Source organism: Patagioenas fasciata, chromosome 1, assembly GCF_037038585.1.
Source record: "Patagioenas fasciata isolate bPatFas1 chromosome 1, bPatFas1.hap1, whole genome shotgun sequence".
Classification (NCBI taxonomy): Eukaryota; Metazoa; Chordata; class Aves; order Columbiformes; family Columbidae; genus Patagioenas; species Patagioenas fasciata.
The window spans coordinates 24,509,300-24,530,475 of NC_092520.1; the positions used below are offsets into that span (position 1 = coordinate 24,509,300).

Below are 21,176 nucleotides of genomic sequence, written 5' to 3' on the forward strand. Positions count from 1 at the left end.
TATGAGGACAAATAACAGAGGACTCAGGGCCAATTGTTGCTGTGCTGGGGACCAACTGGTGAAAAAACTTTCAGTGCATTTGTTTTCATTGTCAGGATGACTAACCAGCCTCCTCCAATATTTCATAATAACTGTAATTGTTGTAATTTGCACTATTCTATTGTTTAGTAGTAGGTTGATTTGTAATGATAATGTATAACAGGAAAATGACAAATAAGGTATGATGATCCACAGTGGGCTTTTGACTTTGGAGGCAAGAGGTGACTGCACCATCACTCCAAAGTAGCCCGTCAGATCATGACTGTGGTCACAGGGTAGATTGTATGGCAGTTGCACGTTCCACCCCCCCGCCTCCGTCTCCAGCCCACTCCCAAGCCTCGAGATCTGGAGCCTTCAATGGGGCAGTTGATAGTTCTTTAGCACCTGTTGTGCCCCACTGTGCCTGTCCCCACATACACACCTAGGGTGGTACTAAGGTGCTGATAGTCACATCCTCCCCTACCTCGGGTCAGGGTGACTTCACCCCCACCAGCTGGTGGGACAGGAGGGGTGGGACCCTAAGTCAATTGACAGGGTCCTTACTGCGACCCTGAGTCAGTTGACAGGGTCGTTAGCAGAGGAGGTGCCCAGAGTGGCTGCAAAGTTTCTGGACCATGTTGTAATGTCCCCAGTCAGATTTGACCAGATAAAACAGGGTCCCCGCTGAAGGCCACCTTTTGAGTCGTCTTCTTGAAGCAGTGGGTCTGTGAACTGGAGCTCTTCTCCTTAGACTGGAACACTGTCTAAGGAGACTTCCTGGGATTAAGAAAGCCTCACCTCCTTGTTTGGGTGAGTCGTTATTTACATCCTGTAATGAGTCCTTGCCTAACCAGGCAAGTAAGAGTCCTTGCCTAACCCAGGTGAGTGATTATTTCTTGTGGGTACCCTGGAGTGAGAGGGCTCTGGTTTTGTTTCTTGTGTGTGCATGCACACTGTGGATCCTCATTATTCTTACGTTGTTGTAGCCCAATAATCTCCTCAACTGATATCCGAATCTGTATTTTATGTTGTTGGAGTGCTGACTAACTGTATAAACCCCGTTTCTGGTTGGTTGATTGGCTACGCTTTTCTGGCTAGAATAAAGTCTGTTTTGGAACTTGTTGTCCGCCTAAAACTGACTTTGGGGTGTCTCCGCGACAGTAGATATTCATTTATTCCTGAACGCGGAAGAAGCAGGGGGTTGAGCTGAATGACAGAGGAAGCTTCAGCTCACAAACCTGCCGACAAGGCCCTCTCTCATTGTGACTGGCCTGATCTTCTTGTTGGGAGAACTGGGGCTGGCTGGAGTGAGGGGGACCAAAGGCCCTCGGTTCCCACAGGCTCTTTGTGAGATGGAACTTCAGAAGCACACTGATGTGACTATCAGAAAGACATGGAGTGCTGGAAGGAAAAAGTTGTCCAGGAGTAACATATCCACGAAGCCTGTAGCTCTGCTGGTCCTGCAACTTTCTGGGTCATAGGAAAGCTCAAAGCCACCCTGCTGGGTTTCTTCCATATCCATAGTGAATTCCTCTTGGACAACAATGTCTTCTTGGGCGCTCTGTTTCCTTGTTTCTCATCCCAGAGAAATGGCTCCACTTCTCAGTAGCCTCCCTTTTGCCCAGCAGCTTTCACAAGAGCTTTGGGAGTTTCCTCTTCCTTTTTTTCCCCCCTTCAATTCCATTTCGCCAGCTATCGGGTGATACTTAATGCAAATATCTTCATAGGTCAAGTCACTTCAAATGCTGAGCTGTTGGAGATGAGAGAAGTAACAAGTTGTTTTTGTTAAGTCTGTTCAGTTTCTATGGGAACAAGATGAGAAGCTTTTAATGAGACTCCACTTTTGCGACACCACCTCCAGAGCAGTTCCTGGGCTCTGGCAATGAACAGTCCCCATGTGACCTGTGGCTTCAGGACCTGCCAGACCCACAGACATGCCACGGATGGAGCTGGCTGGCAGTTTGCTGTCTGGAGCATGATATATGCAGTTCTCCAGTCTTACATCTCAGTTAGGAGATCAGCACGGAGCAGAAGCCCTAAGGCTGAATGGCTATTGAGTAGCAATTCCAGGGGAGCACAGGGGGAATAGGAAATCTTGGTGAAGACAGCCTAGTAACTGCACTAAATGAGCTAATATCTGTCCTCCTTCAAGCTGTCTCATGGGTAGAGCACACTGGCTCCATCCCTATGACATAAAAACAAAAGACTGTCTTTTTACAAAGATATAAGAAAGCAAAAAAGAGATGAAATGGTGTTATTATTCATGACATTATGCAGGACTGAAAGTCCAGAATCACAAATCTAAAAACCAGGAAGAGCTTTGCAATGGTGGAACCATTTCTGTAGGTAACAATTCATTTCATGTACCCTGTGGACAAGCTCAGGTCTGCTTTTCCACCAATGCCATTTTACAACAAATTAAAGTGTGTTGGGTGCTTTGCAAAGAGTACTGAGGGAGACAGAGCCTGGAAACAGTCTACTCCTGCATGGTGCTTTGCCCGTGCACTTATAGGTATCCTCCAAAACGTTGTTTTGAGATTTCCACAAATACAAAATGTATCTGTCAGGTTTGTGCTGACAGAGCACATCCTTTTTAGATGTAGCCCAATATTGGTTTTATTCTCAGTCTTACTGCACTGATAGGAGCCTCTGCTGGCACAGGAGGTAGGGTCAGCAAATTGAACAATGAATGCCATTTTGGAGAGATGTGAGGGCATCGGCGAGGTGTCTGGAATTGGGGAATGGAGGAAGGAATTGGGAGAGAATGAGGAACATGGATGCTTTCGGTAGCCTGGCCAGTGCAAATCAAGCTGAGGTGTTATTCTTCCACCAAAGGTGACCACTTTTTTCAGCAGGCAGCAAAATTCTTCAGCTCCCCAGTACAGAAAAAAATATTCTGAAAGAGCAGAAGTTCAGGATAGGGGCACATTACATGAGGAATGGGACCTTCCTCCCTAGCTTTAGCCATCTAAAACTCTCATTCCTGATCCCATGAAAGTGAGACATTGGCTCAGTGCTGAACCTGGCACTCACAGGGACTTGGTTCCTTCCCAGTGATGTGGAGACATGTGGCTTCTTAAGATACACCTGCAATCAAACAGCAAAATGCGTTGTTGCCACTGGCCAAGTCTAAGCTTGTTGCCCCGCTGATCTCCTTATGACAGTCTCACACTGTAGCCAATAAAGACAGACAGTAAACTCCAAATACCATCATCAACACTATCAGCTCACCGACCTTAGACACACACCTTAGGATGAGCTGAATCATCCCATGGGAGAACATCTCTTTCCACTGAGGACAGTCAGCCAGCTGGGCTGGATGCTCTGCCTCCAAGAGCTGAAGGTAGGTGAGATTCTTCCACCTTACACACCCTCTCACATCACCCCCATCTTGGCTAATGATGCTCGTTAGTCTTCGTCACTGCCGGTGACCTGAGCATTAATTAGGATCACAGGCCAGGAGGTCACAAAGCCAGAGTGTCAGTGTCCAGGTCTGACTACATGTTCTTGGTGCACCAGCTGCCTTTACGAAAGCTCCCACCAGTGCTTGTAGGGCTTCTGGGGCCTCTCTGGACGAACAGCACAGCCCCCTCTCCAGCTCCTCTGTGCATTGACCTTGTCCAAGGTAAAATACTGCCTGATGGGCTGAGGTCACACTGCTGGCTTTCATAAAAGTGGTGCTGCAGGAGAATGGGGGTTTATCCGATTCCTATGGCAATAAGCCATCTTCATAGACAGGATTTCAAGAGACCATGGTTGTCAATTTTAGGCAGACAACAAGTTCCAAAACAGACTTTATTCTAGCCTGAAAAGTGCAGCCAATCAACTGACTAAAACCAGAGTTTATACAATTATTTAGCACTCCAGCAACATACATAAAATATAGGTTTGGATATCAGTTGAGGAGATTATTGAGGTACTATAACATAAGAATAATGAAGATCTGCAACATGCACACATTCACTCACAAGAAACAAAAACAGAGGCCTCTCACTCCTACCCAGAAGAAAAAATCACTCACCTGGGTTAGGTAAGGACTCACACTTGCCTGGGTTAGGCAAAGACTCATTCAGGGATATATCCAGTAAACAACTACCCACCATACGAAGAGGTAAGGCTTTCTCAATCCCACAAAGTCTTCTTAGATGGCGTCCCAGTCTAAGGAGAGGGCTCCAGTTCACAGACCCACTGCTCCAAGAAGACCACTCAAAGGGGGTGTTTGGTGGGGATCCTTTTTATAGCCTGGTCAGATCTGGTTCTGGGCATTACAACATGGTTCAGAAGCTTTGCAGCTACTCTGGGCACTTCGTTAAGAACCCTGTCAGCTGACTGACAGTCCCACTCCTCCTGCCCCACCAGCTGGTGGGGGTGAAGTCACCCTGACCCGAGGTAGGGGAGGATGTGACTATCAGCACCTTAGTACCACCCTAGGTGTGTATGTGGGGACAGGCACAGTGGGGCACAAAAGGTGCTAAAGAGCCATCGACTGCCCCATTTTAGGCTCCTGATCTCACAGGAATGTTCAACTGCCACACCCTACAGGTTACTTCCAATGTGTCAGAGAATGACAGAATAACTGAGGTTGGAAGGGACCTCTGAAGGTCATCAGGTCCCAGCCCAGCTCTAAACAGGTCCAGATACAGCAAGCTGATCAGGGCCACGATGGGTTTGAACGCCTCCAAGGACAGAAACACTCCCACCTCTCCAGGCAACCTGTGCCAGTGTTTGACCTCTCATGGTGCCAACTTGATGCCTTATATCTAAATAGAGCTTCCTGCGCACCCTCTCTTCCTTTCACCATGCACCTCACAGAAGGGTCTGGCTTCATATTCCCTCTTACCTACCATAGGGTAGTTGTAGGTAAAAATTAGATCTCTCCTTTGCCTTCTACTCCTGTGACTGACCAAGCTCAGCTCTCTTACCATCTCCTGTTACTTCATGTGCTCCAGGCATCTTGGTGACTGTCTACCAGGGTCTCTCCAGTTCAGCAGTCTCCCAGCACTTGTCTCTCTATTCCAGTGCTCCTCTCCCTGGCTTTCATTCTTCGCCTGAGGGAAGGACACCCTTCCTCATGGGTCCAATAAGAAGCACAGGCAGCAAGCACAGGACTGAGAGGGCCCTTGGTGTCCAGGTTGCTGGAGCACAAATGCACCAGGAGTCAAAACTCAGCGTTGCACCAGCAGGTCAGCAAGGTGGAAGGAGACACCTTGTCACCCTTGTTGTAAGAGCAGAAGCAGTGCAACAGGGTTTGCAACAGCACAAGCTGCCACCTAGAGAAGAAAACTTAGGATAGGATCTGAGCGTCCTATTAATAGCAGCCCTTAAAAGCTGTTGTGCCTATTTTACAGATACAGGAATGAGAAGAGACTAAGGAACTATCTCACAGAACACCTTCAAAGACCAGGAGACCTGAACTGCTGGACACAGGGCACACTACCCTTGAGCTGCCTTGTGGAATCCTTTGGAGACTTCAGAGCAATCAGAGTCAGGTCACTTTCTCTAATAGAGGAAGATGAGGCTTATGCTGAGGACGTGTCCTGAAAATCTATCTGCAAATGACACAGTGACTCTGTGTTCAGCAAGTGTCACCAGGGATGGAGAATTAGGGAATTTAGGAAAAACCCTCCTGCTCATGAAAGATTTTGCATGCAGAAGACAGCATAAAGGGCTCGGGCTGTCTTCATGTACATGGAGCCCTGACGGCCCCACATGGTTTTCAGGGCTGATCTAACAGCATCCAGCTGCAGGGTGAGCCCAGGGAAGACCAGAGGTTGCCTCACACCTCGGCATGATTTAGCAAGGGTCTCCCAAGCATGGAGGTGTAACTCAGGAGTAACTACCGTCCCTGCTGCACTCCGGGGGCCCCGGCGCCCAGCCTGCTCACCGCCCAGGAGCATCGCGGCAGCGCGGGCTGGCAACAGGCTCTGAAGGGGAGGAAACAGTTTCCTCAGCATTTTATTTCAACTAATGTGTTCGGACAAGTATCACACTGTGCTATTAATGCTGCCCTGGTTTGTAATTCTGCTTTCATGTTGGCTCCATTTTTCTCTTTTTAATACCGCTATCTAGCCTTCTGGTTCTCTATTTTTCTGTCTGCTGTAGCAGAAAGAGCTAATTTGGTCCTTCTGTGTATAAGCAACAGGACTGTAAAGTGGAATAGAATGAGATTTTATCTCTCTGAATGTCCTTGGTCAGATTGACACAAGAATACTGCATCCTGCTGAGGTGCCATATTTTAAAGAGGACATCAAAAAACTGGAGTGCAGGAAGAAAAGAGCCATAAAAAATGGTTTGAGAGCTGAAGAAAACCACTTACAGGGAGAGACTTCTAGAGGTCAGCCTCTGTAACTTGTCAGAAGGAAAACCGAGAAGTGATTTGATGATGTGTATAAGTACATGTGTGGAGAGAAAATACGGGATGCTAAGGCAATACGAAAAATTTAGTCCGAGGAAGGCACACAGATAGCCAGTGATGGGCACCGGAGAACACACTGAGCGGAATTAGAAATCAGGCTCACTTTTTAACCATAAGGATGTTAAACCCCAGAAGAAAATTGCAAAGTGAGCAATGAGTACTGCATCTCTTGAGGTGTTTGAGACACATTTGGGTGCTAATTCTGCATGTCAGGGTAGAGGCAGGGATTCCTGGGCAATGGAAAGCAAGCAGAGTTTGCCTGAATACAACCTGGGAGGTGACAGAAACCAGCTTCGCAGAAATAAAATTCCACATTTCATTTCATATGCCTCTTTTTTATGGTTGCCCGTCACACTCTTGGCCAAAATCACTGGAGAAGCAATTCAGTCCCCTAATGCAATTAATGAACTGTTAGTAAGTGAAGTGGTCACTTTTAAGGCTGGGGAGGGAGCACTAAGGCCCTCAGACACAGGGGGGTATAAGGATGGATGCTGTGAGCCTGCTCCCATGTGAACACCTCCAGGACCATGGAGCCAGGAGGTGAACGCTGGTGCAGTATCTCAGCCATCTCAGCCAGTATCTCAACCATCTCTGCTCAGCAAAGCTCTGGCTGGCATGGTCATACTCAGAGATGCTCACCCCACTTGGTGAGAAAAACATCATCAGGCTCCTGAAACTGAGCTTTTCCCACTGTGCCAGCAGTAGCTTCATAACACAGCTTATAAACTCATGTCTTCAGCATGTAGCAGAAGGGGTTAAAGGTTGTAAAGTGCAAATCATGGCAGAACTCATCAGGACCCAGTCTGGAAGATCACCTAGTCTGCTTGCCTGCTCACAGGTAGAATGGCTCCTCCTGGGCTGTTCCTGTGGGACAGTTTGTAGTTCAGACATTTCTCCCTGGAATGAGATCTCCACAACACTTCCAGTTTTTCTTGGGGAAATATTTGTATTCTTTCCCTTGATCCCATATGTTAACTCTAGCCTGTTTCCCTCTGCCTTACCCACAGCAGACACTGAGAAAAGTATGGCCTCTCCCTCTTAATAAACTTTTAGCATATTTCCTTTTTAGATTTTTAAATATTTTTTTTAAATAGATTTTTTTAAAAAAACTATCGCATTAAACTACCTCAAAGTTTTCTTGTTTAAAATGTAGGTACCCTCATTCTGAGGATTTTCCTTCACAGACCATGTTTCTCTGCACTCCTTCTGCTTCTTACTGCCTTTCTGTGGAGGCCCTCATATCCCCCCTGTTCTCTTAACCGCAGTTCCAGGACTGGAGACAGATGTCCAGGGGATGAGGACCAGAGGCGCTTTCTTCCCCCAGAAGAGAATGGCACCACTCCCTCACGCCCAGCTGGTGATGCCCTGCGACACCTAAACCCTCTCCTGCTCCACGGCTGCTGCTCAAGTCACTTCTCCATCCTGCACATGTACAGTTAATAAATACATCCCAAATTACGCAACTCCTCATTAGTAAACATGGACCTCTCAAACAGCTCCTACACGTCTGCCTCAGAAAAATAACACATCAGAAAGCCACAAAGAGAAAATTCCAATTAAGCTCACTTTGTAAATCATCTGTGGTTTCTAAACAAGCCTGGCACATACGCATTCCTCTCGGTTTTTCTCCCGGTGGAGATTTGCAGTCAGCACTTTGCACACAAACTCCTGCAGTTGCTTTAAAGCTAAAGCTGGTCTGAGTGGGAGCCTCATGCCCTGAACCCAGCGCCGAGGCTGAAAACTGCATCAAGCCCCCAGCTACAGCTGCTGGACGCACAAACTGAAAGCTGCTGGGCATGTAAAGCAACTATTAAGCTACTTCTAGCTCTTAAATCTTCCTCAAGTGCTTATGAATCTCAAAAGCTGTTTGAAGCCTTCCTTTCCCTGATGATTTCTTGCTCTCTTAAGGACATATTTCTGAAGATGGTCACATTCGGGAGGTTTCTGTTTGCTATAGGAGTCAAGCGGTCTTCAAGAATTCAAATCTCAGCAAGACTCTGAATCCCTTCCAGCTGAGCTCTTGTGCTCTGCAGCCTCTGTGCAGCTTAAGAAATTTCAATATTTACCAATCTGGTGCTAGCATCATATCCCAAGGAGCCCTAAATCAAAGGGCTTATAAGCTCCATGTACACGGTGTAGAAAACTCTATTCAAGGGATTTGTGCTGGCTGAGCAAGTGGGTTCTGCACACTCAGTAGCTGCATATTCCTCTCTGTACAAGAAAATTACACAGAAAACTCTGAGGCTTAAATAGAAAACAAGGTTTAAACGCAAATTCACAATCAGTCCTGAGGGACTGGAGGAGATATTGAACCGTTTGTTTTATAGTGTGCTAAACTCATTCTCAAGGAAAAAAATTAATTTGTCTCGAGGTAAACCTGAACATGAAAAGCAGAGCTTGCCAGAGACACAAGTGATCCAGCTTGGTGCCACTTAACAGTAGCAGCTGAAAAAGCCTGGTGGGAGCAGAAATCCTTTAAGAATCCAAGCCAGGAGATACATTGGCCTCTCTCTTCAGCAGCAAATGGAAAAGGTGCCAACCCTGTCTTCACAGAGAGCAGGCAAAGCCCTACCTAGCTGCACGTACCCCACGGTGTCCCGGCCAGCCCTAGGAGATGCTTGGCCGTGTGACAAGCCAACCCATGGCTGTAGTCTGGACAGCTTCCTTCAAGCAAAGGTCATGTTTGATTTCAGCTTCTTGGGAGAACACCATCCATAGGTCTGCTAACAAGCATCAGGGACAGCAACAAGCCACCAGCAGAACCTGTCCACATGCATGCTACATCTGCCACCGCCACCCTCGCCTCTTCCTTTGCTCAGCTCAGCTTGTTTGGCTGGCACCCTGGGTTCCTCATTGAGGCTGGGGTGGTCATTCCCTGCGTGCCTGTCCAGCACCTCGCATGACCAGTCCACTCCTCTGCCACAGGTCTCTGAGGAGGTGCTGTGTCCACAGGAAGATCCATCTTCTCAGCACATCCCTGTAAGAGGATCCTCTGTTCTCTCCCCGTGAGGAGAGTGAGGTTGGTGGGTTTGTTTATTCTCCCACCACAGGGCAGACAGGTGGGCGCAGGCAGCCTGGCAAAGAAGCGTGTAGCCCAGGAGGACAGTCTGATTGACTTTTGATCCCCAGCAAGTGACATATTTTCATCTGCCTCATGCCTGGCAGCAGCAGCATTGCCTTTGTGTTCCACTTTCATCCTGCAAGGAGCAGGCAAAGCCCCAGTGACACACAGCAGCTGATGGACCCTTGGCCTCCTCATCCATGGCAGGGGCCTGAGCAACATGGCAAATGCATTCCTCAACTGGAGCTCCTGCTGCAACCCTCTACCATGTGCAGCTGATTCCTGCCTTGGCTTCAGCCTTCCCCTGTATCCTGTGTGTTTGGCGTGGGGATCAGTCTTGTGGGCGACAGCCCTGGTGTTTGAGGTTTCATGGTGATCTAGAAGAGAGGGCTGGGAAAATACAAATAATGAGCCTTAAGAAAAGAATCGGTCCATAGACCATGTGGCACTATTTCATTCCCAGCAGCTCACTCAGCAGCTCTCATGTCTCTGCTGGTGGCCGGCTTTAATTTCCATCTTGGACTCGCTGAACAGAGCCAAAAGGCTGAAAGTCTTCATGCATGCTTTACGGGTATTCACTGGGCAGGACAGAGGATCACTGGCATACAGAAGGGAAGGGAAGATACCACATCTCTTTTAGAAATGGGTTTGCATTGCCAGGAGAAAACAGGTGGGAATGGGCAGCCTGACCATAACTATTTAGGTCAGGAGAACAGATCATTGCTGGCCACAAAATGTTTCCAGCACTCTTCTGAATCAGCCTGAAATCTCTTGTAAGAGATCAAAACCTAGTGTGCTGCAAGGAGAGAGAAGGGACAACTAATTCTCGGCAGTAGCAGGGGGACTCCTGGGGGGAATTACCTCACCCCAGCTGCAGAGCACAACCATCTATCCGAGCAGGAGAAGATACGGGGATCTGAGTCCTTCTGCAACCCAGATCTAGGGACTGGTTTTACCACGTGTTAGCAAAACTCACCAGCTATGAGAAACCACAGTTTAACCACCAAAGCCATATCAAATATTATCTCAGATCATAGACCACAGTCAGAGAACACCACTCATCATCTCCTTTTCAGTGCATTTGGTGTAAGTAATGGTATTTCCAGTCACCTCCTCCAGGAGCACCCTCAGCCCTGTGCAGGGTAGATCCAGCTGGAAATGAGCTTGACCTCACCCTGGAAGATGAGAAGACCTGGCTGTTTTCATGCATCTCCTCAAGCGCACCACTCAGCACCTCCTCTCCTGAATCTTCATCCCCTTTGCCAGGGTGAATGAGAAGACATGAACCCAAATTATTTTTATGCTGGTTTGAGCACAAGTGCAGTCTACCTGTATCGTGCCAAAACTTCACAGCTTGAGACAAAGGAGCCAAAAGCTATAAGTCAAAGATGGAAAAAAGGCTTCCCGGCCCCACAGACAACCAGGAGAAGCCATGCAGGACAGATTTGTAAAATAGAACACAGTGCTAAGAAACACCTCTTTCCAACACCCCCTTCTCCATTGTCCTCCCTTCTTGAGGCTCAGATTTGTTAATAAATTTTGTTAAGGAAGGACCAGACAAGGGCAGAGTCTGTCTCTTAGCATCTCTCCTAACCTGGCTGTTGCACTGCAGGGTGTTGTCAGAAAGCCACTTGCTGGCCCTGGCTGGATCACGCTATGTGTGAGAGCCGAGCTGTCCCCCACCCTTCCCGCTGCCCAGCACATCTGCACAGCAGGTCCACAGGCAGCTGTTGGGCAGGAGTGCTCTGAGGGAAAGATGACTGTGTCTTGGCATCTGAGGGGTGCAGTGCTGCAAGGGAAAGATGCCGTGAGAAGCATCTGTACCACAGTCCAAGATCTGGATGTTCAGCCTTCCTTGGGCCCTTGGTAACACCCAAATTTTACATGCCTTCTTCTCTCTTGCTAAAGGAAGAATTCCCTCTGCTGTCTCCCAGCAGCTCCTGCCTAATTAGTACCAGTACCTACAGCTCCCCTGGGAAAACATCTCCATTCTGTCCCATCTGCCCCGGCTCACAGTGTTTGCCAGGAGGGGCCAGGAGAAAGGTGCACAGCCTCAGCATTCCCATGCTACCCACTCAGTCTCACTGCTTTGAGTGTGCTGGTCCTGCTTGGCCGGGCTGGACTAACTTTGGTTTGGGAAAAACTAAAGCCAGGAGCCTTGCAGGGAGAGAGGAGGGGGTTTAGCCATTCACAAAGGAAGACTGCACTGAGACAGAGCTTGGGATCAACTTAGACACCAGTGTGTTCGAGGCTGCGTGTGTTCTGTGTCTGCACCCAAGACACTGAGGGACCTCAGGACACCTGCCGGTAGATAACCACCAGGCTGATCATTTCTGGACAGCTCGAAGGGAAGGAGCATGCCCTGGAGAACCATGTACCAGCAGGGTCCTGCACAGAGCAATGGGGCACACGTGGGCACCCGAGCGTGAGTGCCAGGATAACTCATGTCTGGCTGGGCTCTGTGCACACACAGGAGAAAAGCAGAGACAGGGACACTGGCAGAAGGTAGATGTGATCCAACCCATCACTCCGCACTCATCCACAGTTACTGGTGGCTGTGCTGTCCTTGGAACTTATTAGATGGGCTCAAATCTCTTCTTCCTCTGTTTCTGGGCAGCATGCAAGCGCCCCCAGAAATCCTGTGGACTCAAACCAAGTGTGCATTGCCTGCGAACAGAATACACAAATCTTTTCTCCTGCCATCCCCTGGCAAGCTCCTGCATTTTCCTCCCATTCCCTGTGCATCCCACTGCCTACCATCGTCTCAGTTATCTAATGAGTCCTAGTTGCTGTTCAACAACAATATTCCTAAAGCTTCTGACCTCTCATAGGTTATACAACCAAATACTTGGTTTATTTGCTTGATTACAGCAATTTGTACCATGATGGCAATTTATTTTTTTTCCTTGCCTTTTTGGGTAACTTGCTGTGTGCAGCTTATGGAAGCATGGTGTACACTTCTGGCAGTCTGTGTTAAAAAACCGAATGGGCTAAGGTGGAAAAAAAGGTTACTGAAGAGGATCTGTCTTATAAAAGAGGCTGAAAGAGCTTATACAGTCTAACAAAGCACAAGGTGTTGCTTTATATGATGATTCTATAAATACATTCAGGGATGTGGCAGGGAGTAAGAACTATTTGCTATTATAGAAGATGACATTAGCACAAAATCAGATGGATGCAAATCAAGTGTGAACTTACTTAGATTGGAAACTAGTAGAAATTTTGCAAATAATTTGTGAGAACACAAAACATCTGGATCTGTCAAAGAGTTGGAAAAGGCCTTCTGGGTCACTGGCTGTGGGGCTCCACTCCATCTTAAAACTCATTAATTTTCCATTTGTTCCTTTGTTTTAAAATAAGTTTCCTGCTCTTCTCCCATGCATGTCCGTATTGAATGACGGGGGAATGTTTTCCCCCTCCCCACCACTTATTTCCCCAGCCCCTGGGCACAGAGGGACGCAGCCCAGCGTGCCATCCCACCTCACTGCTGCCCAACCTCCTCCTCCAGCATCTCCCAGCCAGAGCTGTTTGCTCTCACACGTTTCGCTTGGGCTCGTGTCTCGCAAAAGCGCAGCTGCCTCGGCGGGTGAAGGAGGTGATCACGGACGGGGAGCCAAGCCTTTGCTTAGGCTGGGCAGGTTCCCAGCTTAAATAAATCTGAATTCCCAGCATCTAGAGAGGGAGGCTGACCTGGCAGTGCCGCCGGTGAGCTGCTGGCAGCCTTGGCGGCGGAGGGGCCAGCTGCCTGCCCCACTCCCCCCGAGCTGAGGCACTCGGGTCCATCACGCAGGGAAGCGGAGCTGAGGCACTCGGGTCCATCACGCAGGGAAGCAGTGCGTCAATCACAGCTCTCAGCTCCTCGGCATGGGGGAAGGAGCCTGGTCCCCCAGCACTGTGGTAGAAATGTCTAATTAGATACAACAGAGGGATAGATATGCACACTCAGGGACCTTTCTACACAAGTATAAATTAAGGAAAGCCAAATATTTATTTTAGATGGCTGTGCCATATGCTGATGGAACGCTAATTTGCACGAAAGAAAACACACTGTAAATAAACTCCCCAGAAGCACCTGACGTTCACTGAGCTTCATCTTGCTGAGCAAACTAAAAAGATTAAAAAGAAGAAAATTAAATCAACAGCATCCATTATAGACTCCCTTCCATAAGAAAGTCAGGCAAACTTAGGATGCCATGGCCCAGTGCTTTGCAAACTATCTGCAGCCCCCAGGAGCACCACAGGCTATTTGTTAAGGGCTTGCAGAAGGTATCTAAGAAAAACAAATCTTGCTGTGTTTAATTCACAACACAAGGATGTTCAGCCTCAGTAGAAAAAATGCTAGGGGGCTGCAAATCAAAATCAACTGAAGAACACTACTGTATGCTCTTCGATCAGGAACTGGGAGTCAGGGTCACAGTTTTGTCTGTTCTACTGATCCCAGCACCTTGGGCAAGTTGACTTTCCTCAGCCTTCCACCACCCCAACTCCCCATAAGGATTTGCAGAATCTCTTGTGCACCCGAATGGCATCCAGCACAACAGAGCCCCAGGGTCCTACAGAAAAACATCAATATTAACATCCCCTTGTTCTTCTAGCCCTCCAAAAAGCATATCCAAAGTTCGAACATATTTCAAGATGAGAAACAAGCCATTAGGAGGTCAAATTCAGTTTTTGTGGTGGCTGTAACAAATGTGACCTGGAGACTGGCAAGTTTTGAAGCAGCAAGGCTGGGCGACGAAACCTGTCAGCAGTGCCTGCGGTTGGCTGCCTTTGGTCACCAAGCCACTTCCACCCTCTTATGTACGTTCTTCTCACTGGCAAAGATGCAAAGACCCCCATTTTTATCAACATGCATATTGCAGTGTTGTCAGCCACTCCTTAAGGTTATTCCCTTTTTCCTCTCAGTTGTATTTATAAACCCTGTGCTGAGTTGCTATGGTTCCCGTTGTCGCCAGTCCAATTGGTATTCAGTGCTGTTCCTCTCACCTTCACCGTTCAGGTGACCTTTACTTCACAAGGAAGATCTCACGCCATCAGCCCATTCAATTAGATGCCACACAACACACTGTGCAAGAACACCAACCGCTAAGCAAAAGCGGGCTCTGTGCAACCAGTTCATCTGCAAAGGCTGAGAGATGGATAAACAATGGTAATTATTTCAAAACAAATTGGAAACAGAAAGCGCAACCCAGCAGTGTAACTGCTAGACAAAAAGGAAAGCCACAAAAGGAAGAAATTTCAGCTTTCAACATCCTGAGTACTCCGGTATCTTCTCCTAGGCAAATATTTTTCTACCTTTCTTGCTCTTCAAAGTCAAGTTTAAAAAACTCTTACTTCCAAGACAGTTTATTTTACATCAGTTGGACAACTTATGCAAGGGGCTGCTCATGAATGGGAGAAACACAGTTGTAAACTGGCAGGAAGAACTTCTCTCTTTGCCAAACTAATATTTTAAATACAATATTTAAGCAACTTTGCACAAAGCTACACTGCTTACTGTACAGCCAGACAGGGGTACATGATGCTTTTCTCCAAAAGTAAGCATGCTGGGAATCATAGGATCATAGAATGGTTTGGGTTGGAAGGGACCTTAAAGATTACCTAGTTCCACCCTCCCTGCCGTGGGCAGGGACACCTTCCATAGACCAGGTTGCTCAAAGCCCCATCCAACCTGGCCTTGAACACTTCCAGGGATGGGGCATCCACAGCTTCTTTGGGCAGCCTGTTCCTGTGCCTCACCACCCTCATGGGGAAGAATTTCTTCCTCATATCTAACCTAAATCTACACTCTTTCAGCTTAATTAATGGGCTCAACAGCTTCATGTACCTACCAGATCATGGGAGTCCCAAAACCCTAACCCAGACACTGAACAGAAAATCCATGTCTTCTCACTAACTCTGAGAAAAATGTTCTTACTACAACAAAGAAGCCACGAATAAACAAAACCCAGAAAATGGAGCTTGGACACAATACGATCCTAACTCTACTCCTGCAGTAGGAGTGGGAACATCCACACACTTTGTCTCCTCACAATAAAACCAGAACTTTCCTTGTGGCACTTCCTTGGCTGTTGAGGCGTGTGTTCTTGTGCTGGGCAACCAGGCTAGCCAAGATATCTCATCCCATACACTTTTAATGCTAGTTAGGGTCTTCTTCTAAAGAAGAGGAAAATCGCCTGGATCTTTCCAAGACACCTAGGTGCAGAGAGGTGTAGGAGCATGGTGCTTTAGCTGATCAAAAGACAGCTCTGTATTGCACCAAGGGAGCTCCTCTGTTAGAGGTACCAAACAACCAGCACACAAGACAGGCTGGCTCAGCAAGCAGAGAGGGTCAAATGTCTCTATGCTGAGGGAGGTGGGAACATCACTTGTTGCTGCAGCTCTGTTAGCTAAGGTTGGTGTGGAAGTTGGCTCTAGAATGTGGGTGATTGGGGCACCTACAGCCACAGCCAAGCTGTTGCACAGCACTCCCATGGAGCAGGAAACAAGACTGTGTGCCACATTCTCTAAACTACAACATCTCTCTACCTTTGCCACCACCAACATGGGTGGCTTCATACTGGCTGCTTTGTTCCATCAGAAGGCTGCTGAGACTATTCCTGCCCTGCTCAGCTGAGCCTGTGCTGGCAGCGTGGTTTGGTGGGTGGCTCATACTGAGTGGGTCCCAGCTGCCACCATGGTGCTGACACCCACCTTACACTCCCAGGCTCCCTGCTTGGATCCCTGGCAGCACTTCCACCTCCATGTTCATCATGTTCTTATCTGTGACTACAGGTCAGAATAAATCGTCAGTCCATGAATGGATTCAGGGTGGTTTATTTCAAAAACAGACAAATTCTTACTATTTCCTCTGCTGCTTCCACCTCCTTGTGCCTGGACCACACAGCCAGGTCTTTGCTTGTTTGATATAGGACTTCTTTACAGCACACCACCTCTTTCATCTTCATAATGGTCAGAACACATTGGTGCATCTTTGCTATTTCACAGTCTTCTTTCAACTGGGGTGAGCTGAACTTCCTATGCAAAGATTCGACCTCTCCTGAAATCCCTTGATCAGCAATTTCCCTTGCTCGTCCTTTCATGCTCGAGGCGTTATGAACACTGGAAACTACACATACTTTCATAAGGAAGTTAGTGAGAAAATTCAAATAATCAACTCAGTCCCAAGAGACTTGGGGTCTCTTTCCAAGTTTGAAAATTCTTTCCTAACAGAAGTTTTGCTCTTGAAAGTCTCCTGGTTAGCAGGCAGCTGGTGATATAGCTTCTCTGGAGCCTGATTACACTTCCAGCCCAGGGGCAAGTAATAAAAAAGTCTGCCTGGCTCTGTGAGGTCTGAATCAGGTGCTAACACTGAACATCTGCTGGGGCCTCTGCTCTGTTCTCCCCAACTCTCCTTCCACTCATTGGGCATTGAAGCGTTCCCCATTTTATAGCTTGTGGCAACAAAAGGCCAATTTAAGAGGGAAAGCATTGCTGACAGCGCTTTCCAAGAAAACCAGACTTTGCTTTAACTGCTCTCCATCCAGGACTTTGGTGAGTCCAACACCACCGTGACACACTGAAAAGATCTGCATTGTGTGGCAGGCTTTGGAAACAGTTGCCAGCAAAGCATTCACAGCCCAGCCCAGACGAACAGACTCTACATGCACATTTATTACTTCATACAACCAGATTGCTTATTGTACAAAAATTAGCAGTGCCACCCAAGAGGGACTTCACAGATGTTTGGAAAGAGACATGTAAACACAGCTTTAAAACTTATTTTAAAATGTAATTTAGGTACAATCTACTGAAGCACCACACATTGTGTGTGCACATATGCACACGTGTGCCCATGTATCTCCACATACACACAGCCACAGGCTGAACAAGTTGTCGCAGCAGGCTGTGATATGCTTGTCCATTGCTTTCTGAGGAATCCAACATCCCTACACAAGGGCTTCCACCAGTGGGACACAAACCAGACTTAGGCTGAGCTGTAAGCTCATCCTTAGGGCCTTTAGTTGCTGCCACTGTTGGCCTGACCTTCTTTCCCTGTTTGCTCCCTGCTGCACCTCGCTGCTGGTTCCCCTCTTGAGTTAATAACCCGTCTCCAAGCCCACCCAGGCGAGCACACCAGCATGACTCAGGAAAGATGTAAGGGTCAGCACACAGGGTCAGAACCCTGTCCTGAGAAGTCTCAGCAGCAAAGGGATGGTCTCTGTCTTACAGAGTAGGGTGCCTGATCCAGCAGGGCACAAGTCAGTGTGTAACGCTTGGGCACAACCGTTGTACAGGTAAACATCTATGGCTTGGAAAGTTTCACTTTTCTGTTCTGCAGCAGGAAAGGACCAGTACAAGAAAAAATGTATTTGGGGTAGAAATCATGACCTTTAGAGAAAAAGACTGCAGCACCTGAATAAATTCTACTAGAGGGAATACCCAGTACAGTGAATTTTGCTTAACAGCCAAAACGGAAGTTTAGTGCCTTAAGGTAGAAGATGCATCAAAGAGCTAAGGAATGACATTTTTGCTAAACACTGTGCTTTCATCAGCAGGAAGGGCACTCTGCTTGCAACATGGAACTGAGAAAACTGGTACTTAGACCTTACTATGCAGCAGCAGCTGAATCCCAGCACAACTCTGAACAGGGCAAGTCATTTGGATTCATGTCTGTTCCCTTCTAGATCCTGCTTGTGTGGACTAAGCTCCTCGGGCAGCAATGGCCTCTCTAGTGAGAGACTCTGAAGTGCTAATCTGGCACTGGCCACAAAAGATTCATGTAGCTTTATTAATTTCTAATGCAGTAAAACAAACAAAGAGTAACAGCTACAGCCTACAGCTTTCATAAGGAAATGACAGACTGTAGCAATGTTTTCAAAGCTGTCTCTCTATAAAGGTCCTGTTATTCCTCGGGAGGAACAGACTAGCCCTGGTTGGAATTTATCCAAAAATTATAAAGAGTCAACATGGCTTCTGCTTGCTCATCTTCCAGTGCAGAGAGAGCTGTTCCTTTTAGTCTGACAGTCACACGCATGGTGAATCTATCCCAAGGGCTCTACTGTGCAGTTAATGCAAACTGGTCAGGAAAGAAGCAACTGGACCTCTTCTTTCTTCCTGGAGGTGAAGAGGGTAAAAGCTGACATGCCTGCTGCAGTAACCTCCCTGTCAGGAGCGTAACAGGGCCTAGTCAGGGGAGATGCTCTGTTCTTGGAAAGAGATGAACAGCAGCTGTGTCTCAACCAGTCTGGGGGCCCCAGAAGGTATTTTCTTCTGGAGTACTACATGGAAACATGCTTCTAAAGCCCCAACTGAGGTTCATGTCAAATGCAAGACTGATAGAACCTCCATGGTGTTTCTTCGTGCAAATTGGGGTGGCCCTCTAAAATGACAGGATCAATCCAAGACGTGGTCCTGGCATACAAAGAAAGAAAAAGGAACACTGACAGACAAAGCCACAAGGGTAAAACAGCTTCAAAAGTCACTCATGTATCAGATAGATGCTGCAGAGCTGTCAGGCACACATCCTGACAGACCTTGCTGTATTGAGCAGTAAACACACCTGAGCAGTATTTGCTGCAGTGGTTCATATGTCATGGCCCAAGAGATCAATGTGCTGAATTACTGATATTATTGGGAACTTCCAAGAACCGGCAAAAAGGAGCAAATAAAGATATACTGCCATTCAAGAGGAGGTGTTATCTGTTTCTTACTCCAGTTTGCCACACCTGGCTATGCCATTAGGAGTCTCAGCAGAGAGCTGGAGGGTAGAATAGCTACCGAGCTGCACAGCAACTCACATCCACCAAGATACTTTGGGCCCAGATCACAAAATAACCAACAACTTGTGACCTTGCGCATTCCTCTGTAAATTAGACTTCTTCTCATTCCTACCATGGGAAACCTCTGTATGTCAGACTCACAGCCCGAGTCTGTGCAAAGCTCACGTAGTCAGCATCAGAGTTACACTGCAGAGAGATAATTTCTCCTGCTGGAGCTTATAGCTCAGCCCTTCTCAGCCCCACACTTGCATGCGGGAAGAAACGGATAACAACATAAATAAGATCGTACAGATTATTTTTCCCTAAATCAATAACATTTATAAATTGTTAAGAAATCTTCATTTAAAAAATTAAGCATTAACAGTTCTGCAACATAAACAGGAGCAAATTCCATTGCCTAGTAAAGCTAGGAAAGAGTTCATGTCTAAACAGAAGAAGTGGAAGTCCACAGCCACGTGTTTTAAGCACAGCCTTGTGTTTTAAAGACAGCCCTGACATTAGTGTCTTTATTGTAATAAACTCTTGGTACTTAAATAATAATATCTAGACAACACAGACAAAGTATAAGGTTATACATAAGCATAAAAGTGCAAGATGTAAAAAAGTGCCTACCGGTCGAACTTCAAAGTATTTACTGGTCAAACTGGTACAAACTATGTTCAGAGATCAAGCACAAACCAGACTGAGAGCATTCAAGGCCCTTTTCCTCTGATTTCCATCAGAAGTCGTCACAGGTAACATCACTCCAGTCTGAAGTGACAGCAATTCCAAATGGAAGCACATGGGAGGAGAGCTGAGCTCGTATCTTGATGGAAAACTGATCCTCATTTCCTCAGTGGAATCCCAATTAATCCACAGGCTTTGCTCTGAGTATCCAAGCAGAGAGCACAGTTACTTTGATGCCACATTCAACAAAGGCAGAGTCAGCAGCTCAACAGAAATGCAGCACTTAAGAGCAGGGGGTACAGCAAGCCCTTGTCAGCTCCTCTGGAGTCACAGCCCCCAGGTGACTTACTGATTCCAGCCATTAAAGATGACTATGAGGAGGTTAAGTAACACTGCTCTTCATTGGAAAAATAAAAATATTAGCCTCAAAAGTATATTTTTTCAGTACCTGTTAGTCTTATTTTACTATTCAGAGATAATATATCTTTTACAATATCAACTTACTATTGTGTTCATTCCCTTTAAAGGCAAACGGAGTTTTAAAGATCTTGTCACCAGAAGGGGGTGGGATGCGGGCAGATGCAGACCTTTTATTAAACCTTCAAAAGGGTTTCTAACTCATTCTGCAAGTGAAAACAACAAAAGCCATTAAACTGTACCAAAGGAGAGCTGTCACTGAGATTAAGCAGATCCAAACTCCGCCATCCATTTTTCATACTTCTCCAGGTCTGCAGCAGAAACAGATTTGGAGATTTTCTTCAGAGCCAGTTCAAAGTCCCCCTTGGTAACCGGCATCTGAAGCTCCTCCTTAGAAAGCGCACGAATCTCTTCTGGAGTTAAGCCGTTAATACGCCGTCTCATTGCCATTAAAGAGGCATCCCTGGAAATACAGGACAATGTATGGGAGCTAACTGCCAGCAGCATGTGTTGTAAGCCTATGAATTTTGATTGTATTCTCTTGCTAAAAATTACTGCCAGGGACGCTTAAGAGAGCACTTATTTACCATAGAAGATGCCGTTCACATCTTTCCTAGCTTCCACGTTCCCAGATCACTGCATTAATTCAACATAAAGAATGCATTGGTACCAAAATCCATTTAAGCATATGGTAAATGTGCAGAGATAATTAAAACTATAAAACTGAAAACCTTTTACAATGATTCATGGAGATGAAATTTTACAACTTCAGTGCAGGAAAGGGCAGGGTGGGTGAGGAACTGCACTCAAAAACTTTTTTTTTAAAGGAGTCTGGATT

At 46.9% G+C, this 21,176-nt stretch overlaps 1 protein-coding gene across 10 annotated transcripts in view; it reads right to left on the bottom strand.

Moving 5' to 3' along the window:
- Positions 1-17,129: 17,129 nt before the first annotated feature.
- KATNAL1 (katanin catalytic subunit A1 like 1) overlaps positions 17,130-21,176 on the bottom strand; it is a 46,619-nt gene continuing 42,572 nt past the window's right edge. For 8 of the 10 annotated variants that reach the window (XM_071804629.1, XM_071804626.1, XM_071804612.1 and 5 more), the window contains one exon: positions 17,130-20,801. In XM_071804629.1, the coding sequence (XP_071660730.1) occupies positions 20,603-20,801 (199 nt within the window). In that variant the 3' untranslated portion in view covers positions 17,130-20,602. The remainder of the gene's footprint in view (positions 20,802-21,176) is intronic. The other 2 variants (XM_071804620.1, XM_065830162.2) reach the window with 2 other exon arrangements.